The sequence below is a fragment of the Salvelinus fontinalis genome, chromosome 27 (genome assembly GCF_029448725.1).
Source record: "Salvelinus fontinalis isolate EN_2023a chromosome 27, ASM2944872v1, whole genome shotgun sequence".
Taxonomy (NCBI): Eukaryota; Metazoa; Chordata; class Actinopteri; order Salmoniformes; family Salmonidae; genus Salvelinus; species Salvelinus fontinalis.
Window position 1 is genome coordinate 37,722,912 of NC_074691.1, and position 24,060 is coordinate 37,746,971.

General features: G+C 46.9%; 1 protein-coding gene across 2 annotated transcripts in view; it reads right to left on the bottom strand.

The window, feature by feature from the left end:
• Positions 1 to 994: 994 nt before the first annotated feature.
• LOC129825524 (zinc finger protein DPF3-like) overlaps positions 995 to 24,060 on the bottom strand; it is a 68,707-nt gene continuing 45,641 nt past the window's right edge. Inside the window, exons 6-12 of one of the 2 annotated variants that reach the window (XM_055885686.1) lie at positions 17,097 to 17,169; positions 16,406 to 16,447; positions 14,196 to 14,363; positions 12,812 to 12,940; positions 10,686 to 10,798; positions 7,466 to 7,547; positions 995 to 6,012 (exon numbers count right to left, since the gene is read on the bottom strand). In XM_055885686.1, coding sequence (XP_055741661.1) covers positions 5,945 to 6,012; positions 7,466 to 7,547; positions 10,686 to 10,798; positions 12,812 to 12,940; positions 14,196 to 14,363; positions 16,406 to 16,447; positions 17,097 to 17,169 — 675 coding nt within the window. In that variant the 3' untranslated portion in view covers positions 995 to 5,944. The remainder of the gene's footprint in view (positions 6,013 to 7,465; positions 7,548 to 10,685; positions 10,799 to 12,811; positions 12,941 to 14,195; positions 14,364 to 16,405; positions 16,448 to 17,096; positions 17,170 to 24,060) is intronic. The other variant, XM_055885687.1, reaches the window with a different exon arrangement.

Sequence of the window (24,060 nt, forward strand, 5' to 3'; positions counted from 1 at the left end):
GTTATAGCCTGTAGATGTTATTGCCTGTAGATGTAGATGTTATAGTCTGTAGATGTTATAGCCTGTAGATGTTATAGCCTGTAGATTTAGATGTTATAGTCTGTAGATGTTATAGCCTGTAGATGTTATAGCCTGTAGATGTAGATGTTATAGCCTGTAGATGTTACAGCCTGTAGATGTTATAGTCTGTAGATGTTATAGCCTGTAGATGTTATAGCCTGTAGATGTAGATGTTATAGTCTGTAGATGTTATAGTCTGTAGATGTTATAGTCTGTAGATGTTATAGCCTGTAGATGTTATAGCCTGTAGATGTAGATGTTATAGCCTGTAGATGTTACAGCCTGTAGATGTTATAGCCTGTAGATGTTATAGCCTGTAGATGTTATAGCCTGTAGATGTAGATGTTATAGTCTGTAGATGTTATAGTCTGTAGATGTTATAGCCTGTAGATATAGATGTTATAGTCTGTAGATGTTATAGCCTGTAGATGTTATAGCCTGTAGATGTAGATGTTATAGCCTGTAGATGTTACAGCCTGTAGATGTTATAGCCTGTAGATTTTATTGCCTGTAGATATTATAGTCTGTAGATGTTACAGCCTGTAGATGTTATAGCCTGTAGATTTTATTGCCTGTAGATATTATAGTCTGTAGATATTATAGTCTGTAGATGTTATAGCCTGTAGATTTTATTGCCTGTAGATATTATAGTCTGTAGATATTATAGCCTGTAGATGTTATAGCCTGTAGATATTATAATCTGCATAGTTCTTACACTCCAAATTGAAAAGTTTGACACATCTTTCCACTGTAGCCATTCTAGCAGATGCTCTCCAGAGCAACGTACAAGGACTACATTCAACAAAGCAAGGTGAAACTATTTAAAAGCACAGCCATCTCATGTAAACCCTCGAAGTGGTGTGTCTGGGGTGAGGTTAACTTCTGAGTATAACGCAAACCAGCTCAAACTAATTCATTGTCAGGGGTAAGTAAGGACTTCTTCAAAATCTTTATTTCAACACAAAAACGAACATACAAACTTTCAACAAAGTACCCAAAACTGACACAATATGATATCCATATAAAATTGATGGTCTCCAATATAAAACAAAATTATATTGACACATACATTTCTTGGAGTGGGAAGTTGGCATGGTGATATAAACAAGAAGACATGTTGTTAAAATGGCTGACATGAGAGGGGAAGAAATCTAAAATATTAAAATGTTATTGGCATCATGGATGCATCTCAAATGGCACCCAATTCCTTAAATACACTACCGGTCAAAAGTTTTAGAACACCTACTCATTCAAGGGTTTTTCTTTATTTTTACTATTTTCTACAATACAGAATAATATTGAAGACATCAAAACTATGAAATAACACATATGGTATCATGTAGTAACCAAAAAAGTGGAGTAACCAAATAAAAATACATTTTATATTTCAGATTCTTAGCCACCCTTTGCCTTGATGACAACTTTGTACACTCTTGGCATTCTCTCAACCAGCTTCATGAGATAGTCACCTGGAATGCATTTCAATGTGACAAGGTAGGGGTGGTATACAGAAGATAACCCTATTTGGTAAAATACCAAGTCCATTTTATGGCAAGAAGAGCTCAAATAAGTAAAGAGAAATGACAGTCCATCATTACTTTAAGACATGAAGGTCAGTCAATACAGAACATTTAAAAAACTTTGAAAGTTTATTCAAGTGCAGTTGCAAAAACCATTAAGCGCTACGATGAAACTGGCTATACAGTTGAAATTTGTCCTTTGGTCTGGAGTCCAAATTGGAGATTTTTGGTTCCAGCCACCATGTTTTTGTGAGACACTGTGTGGGGGAACGGATGATCTGTGTATTTCCCACCGTGAAGCACGGAGGAGGAGGTGTTATGGTGTGGGGGTACTTTGCTGGTGACACTGTCTGTGATTTATTTAGAATTCAAGGCACACTTAACCAGCATGGCTACCACAGCATTCTGCAGCGATATGCCATCCCATCTGGTTTGGGCTTAGTGGGACTATCATATGTTTTTCAACAGGACAATGACCCAACATGCCTCCAGGCTGTGTAAGGGCTATTTGACCAAGAAGGAAAGTGATGGAGTGCTGCATCAGATGACCTGGCCTCCACAATCCCCCGACCTCAACCAAATTGAGATGGTTTGGCATGTCGGACCGCAGAGTGAAGAAAAAGCAGCCAAAAAGTGCTCAGCATATGTGGGAAATCCTTCAAGACAGTTGGAAAAGCATTCCAGGTGAAGCTGGTTGAGAGAATGCCAAGAGTGTGCAAAGCTGTCATCAAGGCAAAAGGTGGCTATTTAAAGATTTTCAAATATAAAATATATTTAGATTTGTTTAACACATTTTTGGTTACTACATGATTCCATATGTGTTATTTCATAGTTTTGATGTCTTCACCATTTTTCTACAATATTGTAGAAAATAGTAAAAAATATTGAAAAACCCTTGAATGAGTAGGTGTTCTAAAACTTTTTCTAATACATTTACTTTACTTCATGATTGTCTGTGGAGAAACAATATAATTTTTTTTTTAAAAGCACAAAACAAAATAATAAAATTGCTTGTAAGACATTTCCTGTCGTGACACTGTAATTAGTTTTTGCATTAAATACTATATATATAGAGATTTTTTTTTAACAACATGGCTAACACATCTTCAGGTCTTCTGCCACTATAATTCAGGATTGTATTTTAGGCTATAGGTTTCCTTCAGGGTTCTTCAAATCTATCCAATAGTCCTATAAGAAATCTATATGAAATATACAGTATATTACCTGTGTTCAGTGCAATCTATTAACATATTGTTGACATGGAAGAACCTGAATCATTTTATAAATCATTTGGAGTTTTACATGAAAAGTTTGGAATGATATACAAAGTCGAAGGGAAGCCTATAAAACAAGTTGACATTTACTAATACATAAAATAAATATATTCAAAAACTGATGCATCATGGGGAATGTGAGGTATCCTACACACTAGTTGAATGATAGCTATGCACTATTGACTGAAACGTGGTGGTAGAGCTTCGAGGTATGTATATTCTGTTTTTTTATTTATTTTACGAGGCAAGTCAGTTAAGAACAAATTCTAATTTTCAATGATGGTTTAAGAACAGTGGGTTAACTGCCTTGTTCAGGGGCAGAACGACAGATTTGTACCTTGTCAGCTTACAACCCTTTCAGTTACTGGTCCAACGCTCTAACCACTAGGCTACGCTGCCGCCCCTGTATGTTGTGTATGTTCTTGACCATGTAAGTGAGAATGGATTGTGTCTATGTGTATACAGAGCCATCAGAAAGTATTCACACCCCTTGACTTTTTCCACATTTTTTGTTGTGTTACAGCCTGAATTTAAAATGGATTACATTTAGATTTTGTGTCACTGGTTTACACACAATACCCCAGAATGTTTTATTTAACTAGGCAAGTCAGTTAAGAACAAATACTTATTTACAATGACGGCCTACCCCGGCCAAACCCAGACGACGCTGGGCCAATTGTGCACCGCCCTATGGGACTCCCAATCACGGCCGGTTGTAATACAGCCTGGAATGGAACCAGGGTCTGTAGTGACGCCTCTACCACTTAGACGCAGTGCACTTAGACTGTTGCGCTACTCGGGAGCCCACTGGTTCATAATGTCAAAGTGGAATTATGTTTTTAGATATTTTGACAAGTCAATAAAAAATTAAACGCTGAAATATCTTGAGTCTATAAGTATTCAACCCTTTTGTTATGGTAAGCCTAAATAAGTTCAGGAGTAAAATTTTGCTTAACAAGTCACATAATAAGCTGCATGGACTCACTCTGTGTGCAATAATACTGTTTAACATGATTTTTTTAATGACTACCTCATACTCCACATGTACAGATAATTGTAAGACCCCTCATTCGAGCAGTGAATGTCAAACTCAGATTCAACCACAAAGACCAGGGAGGTTTTCCAATGCCTCGCAAAGAAGGACACCTATTGGTAATTACACTTTGAATGGTGTATCATTACAGCCTGTCACTACAACGATACAGGCGTCCTTCGTAACTCAGTTTCTTACCTTAACTCTGTTGCCGGAGAGGAAGAAAACCGCGCAGGGATTTCACCACGAGGCCAATGGTGACTTTAAAACAGTTACAGAGTTTAATAGCTGTGATAGGAGAAAACTGTGGATGGATAAACAACATTGTAGTCACTCCATAATACTAACCTCAATGACAGATGGAAAAGAAGGAAGCCTGTACAGAATATAAATATTCCAAAACATGCATCCTGTTTGTAACAAGGCACTAAAGTAATACTGAAAAAAAAAAATGGCAAAGAAATTAACTTTATGTCTTGAATAGAAAGCTTTATGTTTGGGGCAAATCCAACACAACACATCACTGAGTACCATTTTCAAGCATAGTGGTGGCTGCTTCCTGTTATGGGTATGCTTGTCATCAGCAAGAACTAGGGAGTGTTTTAGGATAAAAAGAAATGGCAAAATCCTAGAGGAAAACCTGGTTCAGTCTTCTTTTTCAGCAGGACTATAAACCTAAAACACAAGGCCAAATATACACTGGAGTTGCATACCAAAACTACATTGAATGTTCCCGTGTGGCTTAGTTACAGTTAAGACTTAAATCGTCTTGAAAATGTATGGCAAAACTTGAAAATGGTTGTCTAGCAATGATCACCAACCAACTTGAGAGCTTGAATTTTTTTCTTCTATAATGTGCAAATATTGTACAATCCATGTGTGTAAAGCTCTTAAGAGACTTACCCAGAAAGACTCACAGCTGTAATCGCTGCCAAAGGTGATTCTAACATGTATTGACTCAGGGGGAGGGTTGAATACTTGTGTAATCAAGATTACCTTTTTCCTTCTATTTTATTTTTTTTACACACAAAAGTTAGATTTTTTTTCTTCCACTTTTAAATTAAAGAGTAATTTGTGTAGATTGTTGACACAAAAAATTTAATTAATTAAATTAAATTGGGAAAAGTCCAGGGGTGTGAATGTTGTATGTTTCTCTCTATGTTCTACGTATAAAGCCCTTTACCAGTTTCCTACAACGATCTACAAAATATCATTGAACAGCATGTAAACTCTCTTGTATGGTAACACATTAACAGAGAGCGCAACATAATCTACCAGAACTGGGGAAATGGAGTGGGATTACCACCATATTGTGTTGCTTCTGTTTTACAAACAAAACCATCCATCCAACAGTCACAATAACCAGAAATGTATAAATAAGACACGTTTTAAATGAATAACGGTTTAGATCATCGTCATGAGGTACATTAAGTATCCTAGTAACCACAAACCTGGCTAAGATCCAACTGAAATTAAATAATGGCTGCAATGACTCCCTTCAAAAAATTAAAGGATGCTTGATAAGTCCTGTGAGTAACGCTATTTCAAATATGCAATATGTCTTGGTGCAATATGAAAGAACGTCACTGTGAAATCTTAACAAAGAGACGACTGGAAACTGAAATTTAAACAAACAGACATAAATTCTCCTTGTTTCCGGTACATAATGCATTTTTGACCTCAGCACAAACATCTCTAGCGAGCTAACAGTCAGAAGAGACTACATGGTAGAACAGCATAGTGTCAAACACTGTGTAGCAAAGATTACTATTTGACGATTTTCTTTGTGGTGTTTATAATCCACATCATGACATTGTTTCAACTTCAGAGGTAGAGGATAGTCCTTAAGATAGAAACTGAGAAACTGAACGAGATGAGACTGAATATGCACCCTGAGCCTGTAAATCCATTGTGTGTGTGTGTGTGTGTGTGTGTGTGTGTGTGTGTGTGTGTGTGTGTGTGTGTGTGTGTGTGTGTGTGTGTGTGTGTGTGTGTGTGTGTGTGTGTGTGTGTGTGTGTGTGTGTGTGTGTGTGTGTGTGTGTGTGTGTGTGAGACGCTATGGCTCTTCATAGGCTGATGCCTTGTCCTTCAACAGATCCAAACACAGGTGACAGCTCCAGCTCCCTAGAGAGAGAGGGACAGAAAGAGAGAGAGAGAGAGGTGATCTTGTTGGTGTGTATTGTGTTATTTTCAGAGCTTCTAAGTGATGTGCTGTACCTCTGTGTAATGTCTGAAGTTTAAAAACATTGTTTAGGATCTCTCTGTTTCACAAGCCACACGCAAAGTCTCACGGTACACACGTAAATCAAGAGAGATTATCACTGAGCCGCCATGTGTGCTCTGTGGTACGGCCTTACTTTCAGGTCTTTATCATGTAAACTATAACATTGAGTGGTCTTACCTTCGGGAGGCTTGGTCAGTAACTCTATGTAACTCTGTAATATCTAGACCGTAGAGGTTAAAGGTGGAATCCGCAGCAGGGGAAACAGCGCCACTGTCTGCCCCATGGCCGTCGCTATTTTTTGTTTGGTTGATGAAGCGGAAGTGAAAAGCGTCGCCCCAATGTGGTAAAAATATATTCTACTGTTTTATCAAACGTGTAATGATGTCAGAGTGAAAGAATAAACTGTGTTTGTTGTTGGCAGTAACTTCTTTCCCGTAGTGATATTGCAAACGGACGTGGCAGTTTCACCATTAAGGATTCCAGTTTTAATTTAATTTAATTTATTTAACCCTTATTTTACCAGGTAAGTTGACTGAGAATACGTTCTCATTTACAGCAACGACCTGGGGAATAGTTACAGGGTAGAGGAGGGGGGACGAACGAGCAAATTGGAAGCTTTAAGAGCTCTGTGTAGTAAGTACTCTGAGTTATCATACGTCCTTACCCTAGGAGGGTGTCTATTATTTATATATTATACAGTATAACTCAGTGGACTATACTATATACAGTATAACTCAGTGGACTATACTATATACAGTATAACTCAGTGTTCTATATATTACACAGTATAACTCAGTGTTCTATATATTACACAGTATAACTCAGTGGACTATAATATATACAGTATAACTCAGTGGACTATACTATACACAGTATAACTCAGTGGTCTATACTATATACAGTATAACTCAGTGGACTATAATATATACAGTATAACTCAGTGGACTATACTATACACAGTATAACTCAGTGGACTATACTATACACAGTATAACTCAGTGGTCTATACTATATACAGTATAACTCAGTGGACTATAATATATACAGTATAACTCAGTGGTCTATAATATACACAGTATAACTCAGTGGACTATACTATACACAGTATAACTCAGTGGACTATACTATACACAGTATAACTCAGTGGTCTATACTATACACAGTATAACTCAGTGGACTATAATATATACAGTATAACTCAGTGGTCTATAATATACACAGTATAACTCAGTGGACTATACTATACACAGTATAACTCAGTGGACTATACTATACACAGTATAACTCAGTGGTCTATAATATACACAGTATAACTCAGTGGTCTATACTATACACAGCATAACTCAGTCTTACCCTCAGGAGGTTTGGTCATGGGGGGTTTCAGACAGTACATGTGGTATCCTCTGTCACAGTCGTCACAGAACAACAGCTGGTCCTACAGACACAGAGACAACATCACAATGTTAACTCACTTCTCAAGACAGTAGTAGCAGTGGTAACTGAGACAACGTGGTAACTGAGACAACGTGGTAACTGAGACAACGCGGTAACTGAGACAACGTGGTAACTGAGACAACGTGGTAACTGAGACAACGGGGTAACTGAGACAACGTGGTAACTGAGACAACGTGGTAACTGAGACAACGTGGTAACTGAGACAACGGGGTAACTGAGACAACGTGGTAACTGAGACAACGTCGTAACTGACACAACAACGTGGTAACTGAGACAACGTGGTAACTGAGACAACGCGGTAACTGAGACAACGTGGTAACTCAGACAACGCGGTAACTGAGACAACGTGGTAACTGAGACAACGCGGTAACTGAGACAACGTGGTAACTGAGACAACGTGGTAACTGAGACAACGTGGTAACTGAGACAACGCGGTAACTGAGACAACGTGGTAACTGACACAACGTGGTAACTGAGACAACGTGGTAACTGAGACAACGTGGTAACTGAGACAACGCGGTAACTGAGACAACGTGGTAACTGAGACAACGTGGTAACTGAGACAACGTGGTAACTGAGACAACGCGGTAACTGAGACAACGTGGTAACTGAGACAACGCGGTAACTGAGACAACGCGGTAACTGAGACAACGTGGTAACTGAGACAACGTGGTAACTGACACAACGTAGTAACTGAGACAACGTGGTAACTGAGACAACGTGGTAACTGAGACAACGCGGTAACTGACACAACGCGGTAACTGAGACAACGTGGTAACTGACACAACGTGGTAACTGAGACAACGGGGTAACTGAGACAACGCGGTAACTGAGACAACGTGGTAACTGAGACAACGTGGTAACTGAGACAACGTGGTAACTGAGACAACGCGGTAACTGACACAACGTGGTAACTGAGACAACACGGTAACTGAGACAACGTGGTAACTGAGACAACGTGGTAACTGAGACAACGTGGTAACTGAGACAACGCGGTAACTGAGACAACGTGGTAACTGAGACAACGTGGTAACTGAGACAATGTGGTAACTGAGACAACGTAGTAACTGAGACAACACGGTAACTGAGACAACGCGGTAACTGAGACAACGTCGTAACTGACACAACAACATGGTAACTGAGACAACACGGTAACTGAGACAACGCGGTAACTGACACAACAACACGGTAACTGAGACAACGCGGTAACTGAGACAACGCGGTAACTGAGACAACGCGGTAACTGAGACAACGCGGTAACTGAGACAACGCGGTAACTGAGACAACGCGGTAACTGAGACAACGCGGTAACTGAGACAACGCGGTAACTGAGACAACGTGGTAACTGAGACAACGCGGTAACTGAGACAACGCGGTAACTGAGACAACGCGGTAACTGAGACAACGTGGTAACTGAGACAACGCGGTAACTGAGACAACGTGGTAACTCAGACAACGTGGTAACTGAGACAACGTGGTAACTGAGACAACGCGGTAACTGAGACAACGTGGTAACTGAGACAACGCGGTAACTGAGACAACGTGGTAACTCAGACAACGTGGTAACTGAGACAACGTGGTAACTGAGACAACGCGGTAACTGAGACAACGTGGTAACTGAGACAACGTGGTAACTGAGACAACGTGGTAACTGAGACAACGCGGTAACTGAGACAACGTGGTAACTGAGACAACGCGGTAACTGAGACAACGCGGTAACTGAGACAACGCGGTAACTGAGACAACGCGGTAACTGAGACAACGCGGTAACTGAGACAACGTGGTAACTGAGACAACGTGGTAACTGAGACAACGTGGTAACTGAGACAACGTGGTAACTGAGACAACGTGGTAACTGAGACAACGTGGTAACTGAGACAACGCGGTAACTGAGACAACGCGGTAACTGAGACAACGCGGTAACTGACACAACAACACGGTAACTGAGACAACAACACGGTAACTGAGACAACGCGGTAACTGAGACAACGCGGTAACTGAGACAACGCGGTAACTGAGACAACGTGGTAACTGAGACAACGTGGTAACTGAGGCAACGTGGTAACTGAGACAACGCGGTAACTGAGACAACGCGGTAACTGACACAACAACACGGTAACTGAGACAACGCGGTAACTGAGACAACGCGGTAACTGAGACAACGCGGTAACTGAGACAACGTGGTAACTGAGACAACGTGGTAACTGAGACAACGCGGTAACTGAGACAACGCGGTAACTGAGACAACGCGGTAACTGAGACAACGTGGTAACTGAGACAACGTGGTAACTGAGACAACGCGGTAACTGAGACAACGTGGTAACTGACACAACGTGGTAACTGAGACAACGTGGTAACTGAGACAACGTGGTAACTGAGACAACGTGGTAACTGAGACAACGCGGTAACTGAGACAACGCGGTAACTGAGACAACGCGGTAACTGAGACAACGCGGTAACTGAGACAACGCGGTAACTGAGACAACGTGGTAACTGAGACAATGTGGTAACTGACACAACAACGCGGTAACTGAGACAACGCAGTAACTGACACAACAACACGGTAACTGAGACAACGCAGTAACTGACACAACAACGCGGTAACTGAGACAACGCAGTAACTGACACAACAACGCGGTAACTGAGACAACGTGGTAACTGAGACAACGCGGTAACTGAGACAACGCGGTAACTGACACAACAACACGGTAACTGAGACAACGCGGTAACTGAGACAACACGGTAACTGAGACAACGCGGTAACTGAGACAACGCGGTAACTGAGACAACGTGGTAACTGAGACAACGCGGTAACTGAGACAACGTGGTAACTCAGACAACGTGGTAACTGAGACAACGTGGTAACTGAGACAACGTGGTAACTGAGACAACGTGGTAACTGAGACACCGCCACATCACTGACAAAATACAACTGACATAATGTCATCCTTTCCACTGTGAATTTACAGAAATGCCTTTCAAGACAATGGTAGCCCACTGAGCTAAAGCCTAAAGGCTACGTAGTTGTAGGAGACAGTCTAAAGGAATCTTCTGGGCCCAGATGAAAGAGTTTCAGAATACAGGCCAAGGTCTAGAAACAGTTATTCAAAGCCCTTACGTCGTTCTCGGAGGTGCCGCAGAGACTGCAGGACTTGCACTCGATGCACTGCCACTGGTAGGTCTTCACCGCCGTCATCATGTTGTCTGTGAACTGCAGACAGGTAGGGTGGCCTGGGGAGGGAGGGAGGGAGGGAAGAGGGAGGGGGGGGGTGGAGGGAGGGAGGGGGGGGGGGGGTGGAGGGAGGGAGGGAGGGAGGGAAGGAAGGAGGGGGGAGGGAGGGATGGATGGAAGGAAGGAGGGAGGGAGGGATGGAGGGAGGGAGGGAGGGATGGAAGGAAGGAGGGGGGGAGGGAGGGAGGGATGGAAGGAGGGGGGGGGGGGGAGGGATGGAAGGAGGGGGGGGGGGGAGGGAGGACGCCCCATTTACATCGCAACTCAACACAGAAAGACAACATCTGCGGTTGTTTTAATAAACTCCGATAACGGTGAATAAACTAGATACTGTAGATGTTAAATGAATAAAACAGGTATCCAGTAGCTGTCTGTCTCCTCAGAGATAGGTAGCTCATTCATGAGTCATGACAAGTTGTGGCTAAAGTCACACTGTAGTAAAAAGGACCATGTCCTACATGGACTTGTCCTACATTTTCTATAGTGGTGTTGTCAGTAACAATAACAAACGTTACCCATTCATAGTTCTCATCAGAGTGTCAATGACTGTCAATGGGATGTCAATGAGATGTCAATGGGATGTCAATGGGATGTCAATGGGATGTCATTGATGATCTCTCTGTCTCTCTCTCTCTCTCTCTCTGTTTCTGACGCTGTATCACCCCCTCCCTCTCTCTCTCTCTCTCTGTCTCTGTCGCTGTCTCACCCCCTCCCTCTCTCTCTCTCTCTCTCTGTCTCTGTCGCTGTCTCACCCCCTCCCCCTCTCTCTCTCTCTCGCTCTCTCTCTCTCTTTGTTATTATGCATTAGCGGAAGGGGGATTGAATTGAATGGGAAATGACTGCGTCGTTGACAGTTTTATGTCTAATCGATCAATTTAAGATAAGTTGCTAGACACATTTTCTAGCCCATCTTGGGCCCGAGAGCCAGAGTGAACGTGTGATTGTCTAGGTATTTGGATAGGTAGAGTCTCCCGTCCTGGTGGACCAATGACTGACACATTCATCCAATCATCTTCTTTACATCGGTTCCTACATCAGCCGGTTTCAATGGTCTCTATAGCCAGAAGGGACATTGAACATGCCGATTGGTTCTTACCTCTAACCGCCCTCTCTGGCCAATGGAGCGACTCAAGAGTCCGGGAACACCCCTCCTCCACACCGTAACAGTAGCATGGCCAAGAGGTGTAGGACCAGTTTATATTTGGGTTTAAATCCCATACGGAATGAACTACTGTATCTGACGGGGGGGGATTTCAGACCTATCTAACGAGACTTTGTGTCCTCACTGTTCGCTACCGGACAGAGAAAATACAGTGGGATACAGCATTGGTGTACTACTATTTTGTGATTTAATTATGTCTCACTAATATTACTAGACTGAACTCATCCTTGGGAATAATACATTGTGAAATATTAGAATATTATATTTACAGTTTAAGCTGCTTGACCTTCCTACAGTACGTACAGCTCTGCTGAAACAGAGACACGCAGCAGTGCAGTCTGTAGTACAGTCTACAGTGCAGTCTGTAGTACAGTCTACAGTGCAGTCTACAGTGCAGTCTGTAGTGCAGTCTGTAGTGCAGTCTACAGTGCAGTCTATAGTGCAGTCTGTAGTGCAGTCTACAGTGCAGTCTACAGTGCAGTCTGTAGTGCAGTCTGTAGTGCAGTCTACAGTGCAGTCTGTAGTGCAGTCTACAGTGCAGTCTATAGTGCAGTCTGTAGTGCAGTCTGTAGTGCAGTCTACAGTGTAGTCTATAGTGCAGTCTACAGTGCAGTCTACAGTGCAGTCTACAGTGCAGTCTATAGTGCAGTCTGTAGTGCAGTCTGTAGTGCAGTCTACAGTGCAGTCTATAGTGCAGTCTGTAGTGCAGTCTACAGTGCAGTCTATAGTGCAGTCTGTAGTGCAGTCTACAGTGCAGTCTATAGTGCAGTCTGTAGTGCAGTCTACAGTGCAGTCTATAGTGCAGTCTGTAGTGCAGTCTACAGTGCAGTCTATAGTGCAGTCTACTCACCGGAACGGCCGCAGTCAGAGCAGGACACCAGCTCCTCAGCCTGGCCAGTCTTCCTGTTAGAGTCAGAGTCTCCCAGACAGAAGTCACAGTAGTCGTTAGGGATGATGGAGCCGTCTGCCGCCCTCTGAGCTGTGGAGGGAGAAGACAGGTGTGAGAGAAGAAGTCGCCTTGACTTGATAATGACACCAGGTGCCAGTCTGTTTCTTCTCCTTGACTTGATAATGACACCAGGTGCCAGTCTGTTTCTTCTCATTGACTTGATAATGACACCAGGTGCCAGTCTGATTCTTCTCCTTGACTTGATAATGACACCAGGTGCCAGTCTGTTTCTTCTCCTTGACTTGATAATGACATCAGGTGCCAGTCTGATTCTTCTCCTTGACTTGATAATGACACCAGGTGCCAGTCTGTTTCTTCTCCTTGACTTGATAATGACACCAGGTGCCAGTCTGTTTCTTCTCCTTGACTTGATAATGACATCAGGTGCCAGTCTGATTATTCTCCTTGACTTGATAATGACACCAGGTGCCAGTCTGTTTCTTCTCCTTGACTTGATAATGACACCAGGTGCCAGTCTGATTCTTCTCCTTGACTTGATAATGACACCAGGTGCCAGTCTGTTTCTTCTCCTTGACTTGATAATGACACCAGGTGCCAGTCTGTTTCTTCTCCTTGACTTGATAATGACACCAGGTGCCAGTCTGTTTCTTCTCATTGACTTGATAATGACACCAGGTGCCAGTCTGATTCTTCTCCTTGACTTGATAATGACACCAGGTGCCAGTCTGATTCTTCTCCTTGACTTGATAATGACACCAGGTGCCAGTCTGTTTCTTCTCCTTGACTTGATAATGACACCAGGTGCCAGTCTGTTTCTTCTCATTGACTTGATAATGACACCAGGTGCCAGTCTGATTCTTCTCCTTGACTTGATAATGACACCAGGTGCCAGTCTGTTTCTTCTCCTTGACTTGATAATGACACCAGGTGCCAGTCTGTTTCTTCTCATTGACTTGATAATGACACCAGGTGCCAGTCTGTTTCTTCTCCTTGACTTGATAATGACACCAGGTGCCAGTCTGATTCTTCTCCTTGACTTGACAATGACATTAACGGTGTTGGCAAGAACGTAAATGGAGAGGAGACGCTAGAGGAGAAGTCCTAAAGATGCTATTTGAGGCGGCATCCCAAAAGCTACAGTGTTAATCTTTACCCATAATGCAGTTCTATTGTGATGCTGACTGTGTTGTTCAGTTTAGTCCACAGAGGACTAGCAACACACATCAGTAAGCTGTAAGAGCTGTTATAAGATGGTTTCATCACCAACTTTTATAACCCTGTACTACTACCAGTTTAAAACCCAGATCACACAGTCGTCTCTTACGTTTGTGGTTGTCGGGGTCTGGGTCTGGTCGGTGTGGTGGTGGGGACGGTGGCATCTCTTCCTCCCTCTCCTCCCTCTCCTCCCTCTCCTCTCCCTCCTCCTCCGCCAGGTGTGTGTGTGCGTAGTGGTAGCTCAGACCTGGACGGTTCTTATAGCGCTTGCCACAGACTGTAGAACCACAGAACACAGAATCATTAGAATACATTAGAAACACAGAACACAGAAGCATTAGAATACATTAGAACCAAAGAACACAGAAGCATTAGAATACATTAGAACCACAGAACACATAAGCATTAGAATACATTAGAACCACAGAACACAGAAGCATTAGAATATATTAGAACCACAGAACACAGAAGCATTAGAATACATTAGAACCACAGAACACGGAAGCATTAGAATACATTAGAACCACAGAACACAGAAGCATTAGAATATATTAGAACCACAGAACACAGAAGCATTAGAATACATTAGAACCACAGAACACAGAAGCATTAGAATACATTAGAACCACAGAACACAGAAGCATTAGAATACATTAGAACCACAGAACACGGAAGCATTAGAATATATTAGAACCACATAACACAGAAGCATTAGAATACATTAGAACCACAGAACACAGAAGCATTAGAATACATTAGTACCACAGAAACATGAGAAAATGTTTTAAACCAGAGAGAAAAGCTGAGGTTCCAACTGACCGAGTCCAATAACAAACTCTCTGTTTCTGTTCCAAAACGTTTTGCTACTGTGTGCACTACTGAACACGCGCCAGCTATCAAGGCAAAGGACCAACCGTTGACACAGTACTAAATGTTTTGTTGAGCAGGGCTTTTTCATCCAAAAGACATCTGAAGGCATTGAGATGTCTGATTGTCTAACTAACAACAACACTAGAGAAGTCATTTACCTGCACATTCCTGCTAGGATAGTAGCCTATGATCCCTTCTATTAATACAGTCTCTATGAATGTCGTCCCTGGGAAAAGACACAGCTGTAGTACTCCAACACATTCTGTAGCCATCGTAAAAGAAACGACGTGGACACTCTAAAAACCCTCTGTTTAGAATGGTGTTTTTTTAGCACAGGCTAGGTTTGTTTGGTAACATCGCAGTGACAGCAGGTTAGGTTGTCTGCGATACCCAGAAACCCGCAGTGACAACATTGTTGCAACGCTACAGAAACCTGCGTTAGCTCAGCTGATGCTCAAAGATCATTCTTCCCCAGCAACTTGATAACAAACCAGCGGATAACTGTAGAGTTCTGTTAGTGCCATGCAATCTTGCTTTGGTCTTGGAAATTAAGAATCAATGCTTATGCAAATACAAAGCACAATAGCGATAAATATTGGTTTAGCTCAAACGTAGCATGGAAGCCAGACGCCTTTATGCTTTAGCCAATCCTATTGTTAGTAGAAAGAATTACAAAAAGCCAAGCAGGGTCGCATTCAGGACGGTGCAACATAGAAATCGACTGTATAGAGCTGACATTATTCCCTATTCTATATGACTTAGATTCATGTCTGTTCTACTAAATATATTTATATCTGGTTGTCCTGTAACGTTGTACCCATCTGAACGCGACACAGGCTAGCTCAACCCAACCCCAGCAGCAGCCCCAGCAGCTGCAGCCCCAGTAGCATCATCCCCAGTGGCAGCAGCCCCAGTGGCAGCAGCACCAGTGGCAGCAGCCCCAGTGGCAGCAGCCCCAGTGGCAGCAGCCCCAGTGGCAGCAGCCCCAGTGGCAGCAGCCCCAGTAGCAGCAACCCCAGTAGTATCCCCAGTAGCAGCAGCCCCAGCAGCAGCAGCCCCAGTAGCAGCAGCCCCAGTAGCAGCCCCAGTAGCAGCAGCTCCAGTAGCAGCAGCCCCAGTAGCAGCAGCCCCAGTAGCAGCCTCAGTAGCAGCCTCAGTAGCAGCCCCAGTAGCAGCAGCCCCAGTAGCAGCAGCCCCAGTAGCAGCAGCCCCAGTAGCAGCAGCCCCAGTAGCAGCCCCAGTAGCAGCCCCAGTAGCAGCCCCAGTAGCAGCAGCCCCAGTAGCAGCCCCAGTAGCAGCCCCAGTAGCATCCCCAGCATCAGCCCCAGTAGCACCCCCACATCAGCCCCAGTAGCAGCCCCAACATCAGCACCAGCAGCAGCCCCAGCAGCCCCTGATCTTGTCGTCAGAGAAGCCAGACAGAGAAAAGATAGCGACAAGTCCATATACCTGAGTCAGCAGTTTTTGAGTTATGCTTTTGTTTGTATCTGTCTGGAAGGAACAGAGGAGACATAAAAGCAAATGAGAGAAAAAGAAAAATGAAAGAAAAAGAAAGAAAATAAAAAAATGAGAGTGAGTTTCATTCAAAGAGGCTATAATATCTAATGACATGAGCAGCAGTTTCTCTGATGTTTTCCTTTAAGTAGAAGTAGCATGCTATGCTAACGTCCGACATGCTATGCTAACGTCCGACATGCTATGCTAACGTCCGACATGCTATGCTAACGTCCGACATGCTATGCTAACGTCCGACATGCTATGCTAACGTCCGACATGCTATGCTAACGTCCGACATGCTAGCTGGACTATCCACATACTCGGCTATCTCCATTCTAGAGGGAGGGAAGAGGATTGCTCTCATCCCAATGAAAGCAATATAAGGTTATTGATCTGAAACTATCTTAGGCAGCTGCTAATGTTCAGATACAGACACACCTTCACCTTTAGATAAGTACAAAAATATATATAATATTGAGACCTAACAAATAAAACAAACCAAAAAATGTACTCAAACTGTGTCTACACATGAATATTCAGATGAGCCTCTCAGGTCATGTGTTATTAACGTTATTAACGTAACAATGTTTTTAACTGTGTTACAGAAATATAGGAGCCGTCTGGGAGTTTGCTGTTGTCTTACTGTCACAGACGTAAGGTTTATCCACGTCGTCGTTGGACACAGCCTCCGCCCTCCTGCGGCTGGATCCTCGGCCCTGTGGAGAGAGAACAACACGAACATTCACAATAGGAACCCTCCAGCATTCTTAAATCCTTTTCACACTACGACAGATTCTCTACAAGTCTCGTGAGAACGCCCTCGACTATACCTTTTAAAATAATGTGAACTTCCTACGTCTCTACCGCTACATCTGGAAGTAACGCACGACACTGGTCCCCCTCAGAGCAGGACACTGGCCCCCCTCAGAGCAGGACACTGGCCCCCCTCAGAGCACGACACTGGCCCCCCTCAGAGCACGACACTGGCCACCCTCAGAGCAGGACACTGGCCCCCCTCAGAGCACGACACTGGCCACCCTCAGAGCAGGACACTGGCCCCCCTCAGAGCACGACACTGGTCCCCCTCAGAGCAGGACACTGGCCCCCCTCAGAGCAGGACACTGGCCCCCTCAGAGCACGACACTGGCCACCCTCAGAGCAGGACAGTTACCCCCCACAGAGCACGACACTGGCCCCCCTCAGAGCACGACATGGGCCCCCCTCAGAGCAGGACACTGCCCCCCCGTCAGAGCACGACAGTTACCCCCCTCAGAGCAGGACAGTTACCCCCTCAGAGCTGGACAGTTACCCCCCTCAGAGCACGACACTGGTCCCCCTCAGAGCACGACACTGGTCACCCTCAGAGCATGACACTGACCCCCCTCAGAGCAGGACACTGGCCCCCTCAGAGCAGGACACTGGTCACCCTCAGAGCATGACACTGACCCCCCTCAGAGCAGGACAGTTATCCCCCTCAGAGCACGACAGTTATCCCCCTCAGAACAGGACAGTTACCCCCTCAGAACAGGACAGTTATCCCCCTCAGAACAGGACAATTATCCCCCTCAGAACAGGACAGTTACCCCCTCAGAACAGGACAGTTATCCCCCTCAGAACAGGACAGTTACCCCCCTCAGAACAGGACAGTTACCCCCCTCAGAGCAGGACAGTTACCCCCCCCCCAGAGCAGGACAGTTACCCCCCTCAGAGCAGGACAGTTACCCCCCTCAGAGCAGGACAGTTACCCCCCTCAGAACAGAACAGTTATCCCCCTCAGAACAGAACAGTTATCCCCCTCAGAGCACGACACTGGTCCCCCTCAGAGCACGACACTGGTCACCCTCAGAGCATGACACTGACCCCCCTCAGAGCAGGACACTGGCCCCCCTCAGAGCAGGACACTGGTCACCCTCAGAGCATGACACTGACCCCCCTCAGAGCAGGACAGTTATCCCCCTCAGAGCACGACAGTTATCCCCCTCAGAACAGAACAGTTATCCCCCTCAGAACAGGACAGTTACCCCCCTCAGAACAGGACAGTTACCCCCCTCAGAACAGGACAGTTACCCCCCTCAGAACAGGATAGTTACCCCCTCTCAGAACAGGATAGTTACCCCCCTCAGAACAGGACAGATATCCCCCTCAGAGCAGGACAGTTACCCCCCTCAGAGCAGGACAGTTATCCCCCTCAGAACAGGACAGTTACCCCCCTCAGAACAGGACAGTTATCCCCCTCAGAACAGGACAGTTATCCCCCTCAGAACAGGACAGTTATCCCCCTCAGAGCAGGACAGTTATCCCCCTCAGAACAGGACAGTTATTCCCCTCAGAACAGGACAGTTACCCCCCTCAGAACAGGACAGTTACCCCCCTCAGAACAGGACAGTTATCCCCCTCAGAACAGGACAGTTACCCCCCTCAGAACAGGACAGTTATCCCCCTCAGAGCAGGACAGTTACCCCCCTCAGAACAGGACAGTTATCCCCCTCAGAGCAGGACAGTTACCCCCCTCAGAACAGGACAGTTATCCCCCTCAGAACAGGACAGTTATCCCCCTCAGAACAGGACAGTTATCCCCCTCAGAACAGGACAGTTATCCCCCTCAGAACAGGACAGTTATCCCCCTCAGAACAGGACAGTTACCCCCCTCAGAACAGGACAGTTATCCCCCTCAGAGCAGGACAGTTACCCCCCTCAGAACAGGACAGTTACTCCCCTCAGAACAGGACAGTGTGAACAGAATTGTCTCATTCAGCACAACACTCCTACAGTATAAATGGCAATAGCAGATCAATGATTTTGATACATCTGAAAGGTATAGACATTTTCCACATTTGTTATTTTGAGACTTGAAATTTGAAACCTGAAATTGCAGATACAGTGAGAAATAGCCAGGTGCACTGAGCCACATATAAATACAGAAGCACATCCCCACCACCAAAATAAATGCATGATGTCAATAGTAGAACATACAAAAAGGATATGTTTTTTTTTCTTCATTTTTAACATTGTGTGGTTATTTCAGAGGTGGCACCATGGATCCCAGAGTGATGGGGTGGGACTATTTTCCTGGGGCCCAGAGTGTTTCCTGATCTGGTTGGCTAACCTAGCCAACTCTGGACCCAAGTTGTAGGGTGTGACATAGCAATTAATCAGCTATAAGAAAATATATATATTTTAAATGGGCTAAGATGGGACCATAAATGATGAAAACATTAAAACCCTGTCAAACTGCAGCCATCTTGTACAAAACTAACAGAGGGGGTATTTACACAAAGAGACATCAACTGCGATTGCACAAAAAATGAACAGGGCTGAGCTTGTTGTATACAGGGTTGTATATTGTAAGACCACGGTGTAGGACCACGGTGTAGGACCACGGTGTAGGACCACGGTGTAGGACCACAGACCACGGTGTAGGACCACAGACCACGGTGTAGGACCACAGACCACGGTGTAGGACCACGGTGTAGGACCACGGTGTAGGACCACGGTGTAGGACCACAGACCACGGTGTTGGACCACGGTGTAGGAACACGGTGTAGGACCACGGTGTAGGACCACGGTGTAGGACCACAGACCACGGTGTTGGACCACGGTGTAGGACCATGTTGTAGGACCACGGTGTAGAACCACGGTGTTGGACCACGGTGTAGGACCACGGTGTAGGACCACGGTGTAGAACCACGGTGTTGGACCACGGTGTAGGACCACAGTGTAGGACCACGGGGTAGGTAACGGTGTTGGACCACGGTGTAGGACCACGGTGTAGGACCATGGTGTAGGACCACGGGGTAGGTAACGGTGTTGGACCACGGTGTAGGACCACGGTGTAGGACCATGGTGTAGGACCACGGGGTAGGTAACGGTGTTGGACCACGGGGTAGGTAACGGTGTTGGACCACGGTGTAGGACCACGGTGTAGGTAACGGTGTTGGACCACGGTGTAGGACCACGGTGTAGGACGATGGTGTAGGACCACGGGGTAGGTAACGGTGTTGGACCACGGTGTAGGACCACGGTGTAGGACCACGGGGTAGGTAACGGTGTTGGACAACGGGGTAGGTAACGGTGTTGGACCACGGTGTAGGACCATGGTGTAGGACCATGGTGTAGGACCACGGGGTAGGTAACGGTGTTGGACCACGGGGTAGGTAACGGTGTTGGACCACGGTGTTGGACCACGGGGTAGGACCACGGTGTAGGACCAAGGACCACGGTGTTGGACCACGGTGTAGGACCACAGACCACGGTGTAGGACCACAGACCACGGTGTAGGACCACGGTGTAGGACCACGGTGTAGGACCACGGTGTAGGACCACAGACCACGGTGTTGGACCACGGTGTAGGACCACGGTGTAGGACCATGGACCACGGTGTTGGACCACGGTGTAGGACCACGGTGTAGGACCACGGTGTAGAACCACGGTGTTGGACCACGGTGTAGGACCACAGTGTAGGACCACGGGGTAGGTAACGGTGTTGGACCACGGTGTAGGACCATGGTGTAGGACCACGGGGTAGGTAACAGTGTTGGACAACGGGGTAGGTAACGGTGTTGGACCACGGTGTAGGACCACGGTGTAGGACCATGGTGTAGGACCACGGGGTAGGTAACGGTGTTGGACCACGGGGTAGGTAACGGTGTTGGACCACGGTGTAGGACCACGGTGTAGGTAACGGTGTTGGACCACGGTGTAGGACCACGGTGTAGGACGATGGTGTAGGACCACGGGGTAGGTAACGGTGTTGGACCACGGTGTAGGACCACGGTGTAGGACCATGGTGTAGGACCACGGGGTAGGTAACGGTGTTGGACAACGGGGTAGGTAACGGTGTTGGACCACGGTGTAGGACCACGGTGTAGGACCATGGTGTAGGACCACGGGGTAGGTAACGGTGTTGGACCACGGGGTAGGTAACGGTGTTGGACCACGGTGTTGGACCACGGGGTAGGTAACGGTGTTGGACCACGGTGTTGGACCACGGGGTAGGACCACGGTGTAGGACCACGGTGTTGGACCACGGTGTTGGACCACGGTGTAGGACCACGGTGTAGGACCACGGACCACGGTGTAGGACCACGGTGTTGGACCACGGTGTAGGACCACGGTGTAGGACCACGGTGTTGGACCACGGTGTAGGACCACGGTGTAGGACCACGGTGTAGGACCACGGACCACGGTGTAGGACCACGGTGTTGGACCACGGTGTAGGACCATGTTGTAGGACCACGGTGTAGGACCATGGACCACGGTGTAGGACCATGTTGTAGGACCATGGACCACGGTGTAGGACCATGTTGTAGGACCATGGACCACGGTGTAGGACCACGGTGTTGGACCACGGTGTAGGACCACGGTGTAGGACCACGGTGTAGGACCACGGTGTTGGACCACGGTGTAGGACCACGGTGTAGGACCACGGTGTAGGACCACGGTGTAGGACCACGGTGTTGGACCACGGTGTAGGACCATGGACCACGGTGTAGGACCACGGTGTTGGACCACGGTGTAGGACCACGGTGTAGGACCACGGTGTTGGACCACGGTGTAGGACCATGGACCACGGTGTAGGACCATGTTGTAGGACCATGGACCACGGTGTAGGACCATGTTGTAGGACCATGGACCACGGTGTAGGACCACGGTGTTGGACCACGGTGTAGGACCACGGTGTAGGACCACGGTGTAGGACCACGGTGTTGGACCACGGTGTAGGACCATGTTGTAGGACCATGGACCACGGTGTTGGACAACGGTGTTGGACCACGGTGTAGGACCACGGTGTTGGACCACGGTGTTGGACCACGGTGTAGGACCACGGTGTTGGACCACGGTGTAGGACCATGGACCACGGTGTAGGACCACGGTGTAGGACCACGGTGTAGGACCACGGTGTAGGACCACGGTGTTGGACCACGGTGTAGGACCACGGTGTTGGACCACGGTGTAGGACCATGGACCACGGTGTAGGACCATGGATCACGGTGTAGGACCACGGTGTAGGACCATGGTGTTGGACCACGGTGTGGACCACGGACCACGGTGTTGGACCACGGTGTTGGATCATGGACCATGATGTTGGACCACGGTGTTGGACCACGGTGTAGGACCACGGTGTAGGACCATGTTGTAGGACTATGTTGTAGGACCATGGACCACGGTGTTGGACCACGGTGTAGGACCATGGTGTTGGACCACGGTGTAGGACCACGGTGTAGGACCACGGTGTTGGACCACGGTTTTGGATCATGGTGTAGGACCATGATGTTGGACCACGGTGTTGGACCACGGTGTAGGACCACGGTGTAGGACCACGGTGTAGGACTATGTTGTAGGACCATGGACCACGGTGTAGGACCACGGTGTAGGACAATGTTGTAGAACCATGGACCACGGTGTTGGACCACGGTGTAGGACCATGGTGTTGGACCACGGTGTAGGACCACGGTGTAGGACCATAGACCACGGTGTAGGACCATGTTGTAGGACCATGGACCACGGTGTAGGACCACGGTGTTGGACCACGGTGTAGGACCACGGTGTAGGACCACGGTGTTGGACCACGGTGTAGGACCACGGTGTAGGACCATGTTGTAGGACCATGGAACACGGTGTAGGACCATGTTGTAGGACCATGGACCACGGTGTAGGACCACGGTGTTGGACCACGGTGTAGGACCACGGTGTAGGACCACGGTGTAGGACCACGGTGTTGGACCACGGTGTAGGACCATGGACCACGGTGTAGGACCACGTTGTTGGACCACGGTGTAGGACCACGGTGTAGGACCACGGTGTTGGACCACGGTGTAGGACCATGGACCACGGTGTAGGACCATGTTGTAGGACCATGGACCACGGTGTAGGACCATGTTGTAGGACCATGGACCACGGTGTAGGACCACGGTGTTGGACCACGGTGTAGGACCACGGTGTAGGACCACGGTGTAGGACCACGGTGTAGGACCACGGTGTAGGACCACGGTGTAGGACCACGGTGTTGGACCACGGTGTAGGACCATGGACCACGGTGTAGGACCACGGTGTAGGACCACGGTGTAGGACCACGGTGTAGGACCACGGTGTTGGACCACGGTGTAGGACGACGGTGTTGGACCACGGTGTTGGACCACGGTGTAGGACCATGGACCACGGTGTAGGACCACGGTGTAGGACCACGGTGTAGGACCACGGTGTTGGACCACGGTGTAGGACCACGGTGTTGGACCACGGTGTAGGACCATGGACCACGGTGTAGGACCACGGTGTAGGACCATGGATCACGGTGTAGGACCACGGTGTAGGACCATGGTGTTGGACCACGGTGTGGACCACGGACCACGGTGTTGGACCACGGTGTTGGACCACGGTGTAGGACCATGGTGTTGGACCACGGTGTAGGACCACGGTGTAGGACCATAGACCACGGTGTAGGACCATGTTGTAGGACCATGGACCACGGTGTAGGACCACGGTGTTGGACCACGGTGTAGGACCACGGTGTAGGACCACGGTGTTGGACCACGGTGTAGGACCACGGTGTAGGACCATGTTGTAGGACCATGGAACACGGTGTAGGACCATGTTGTAGGACCATGGAC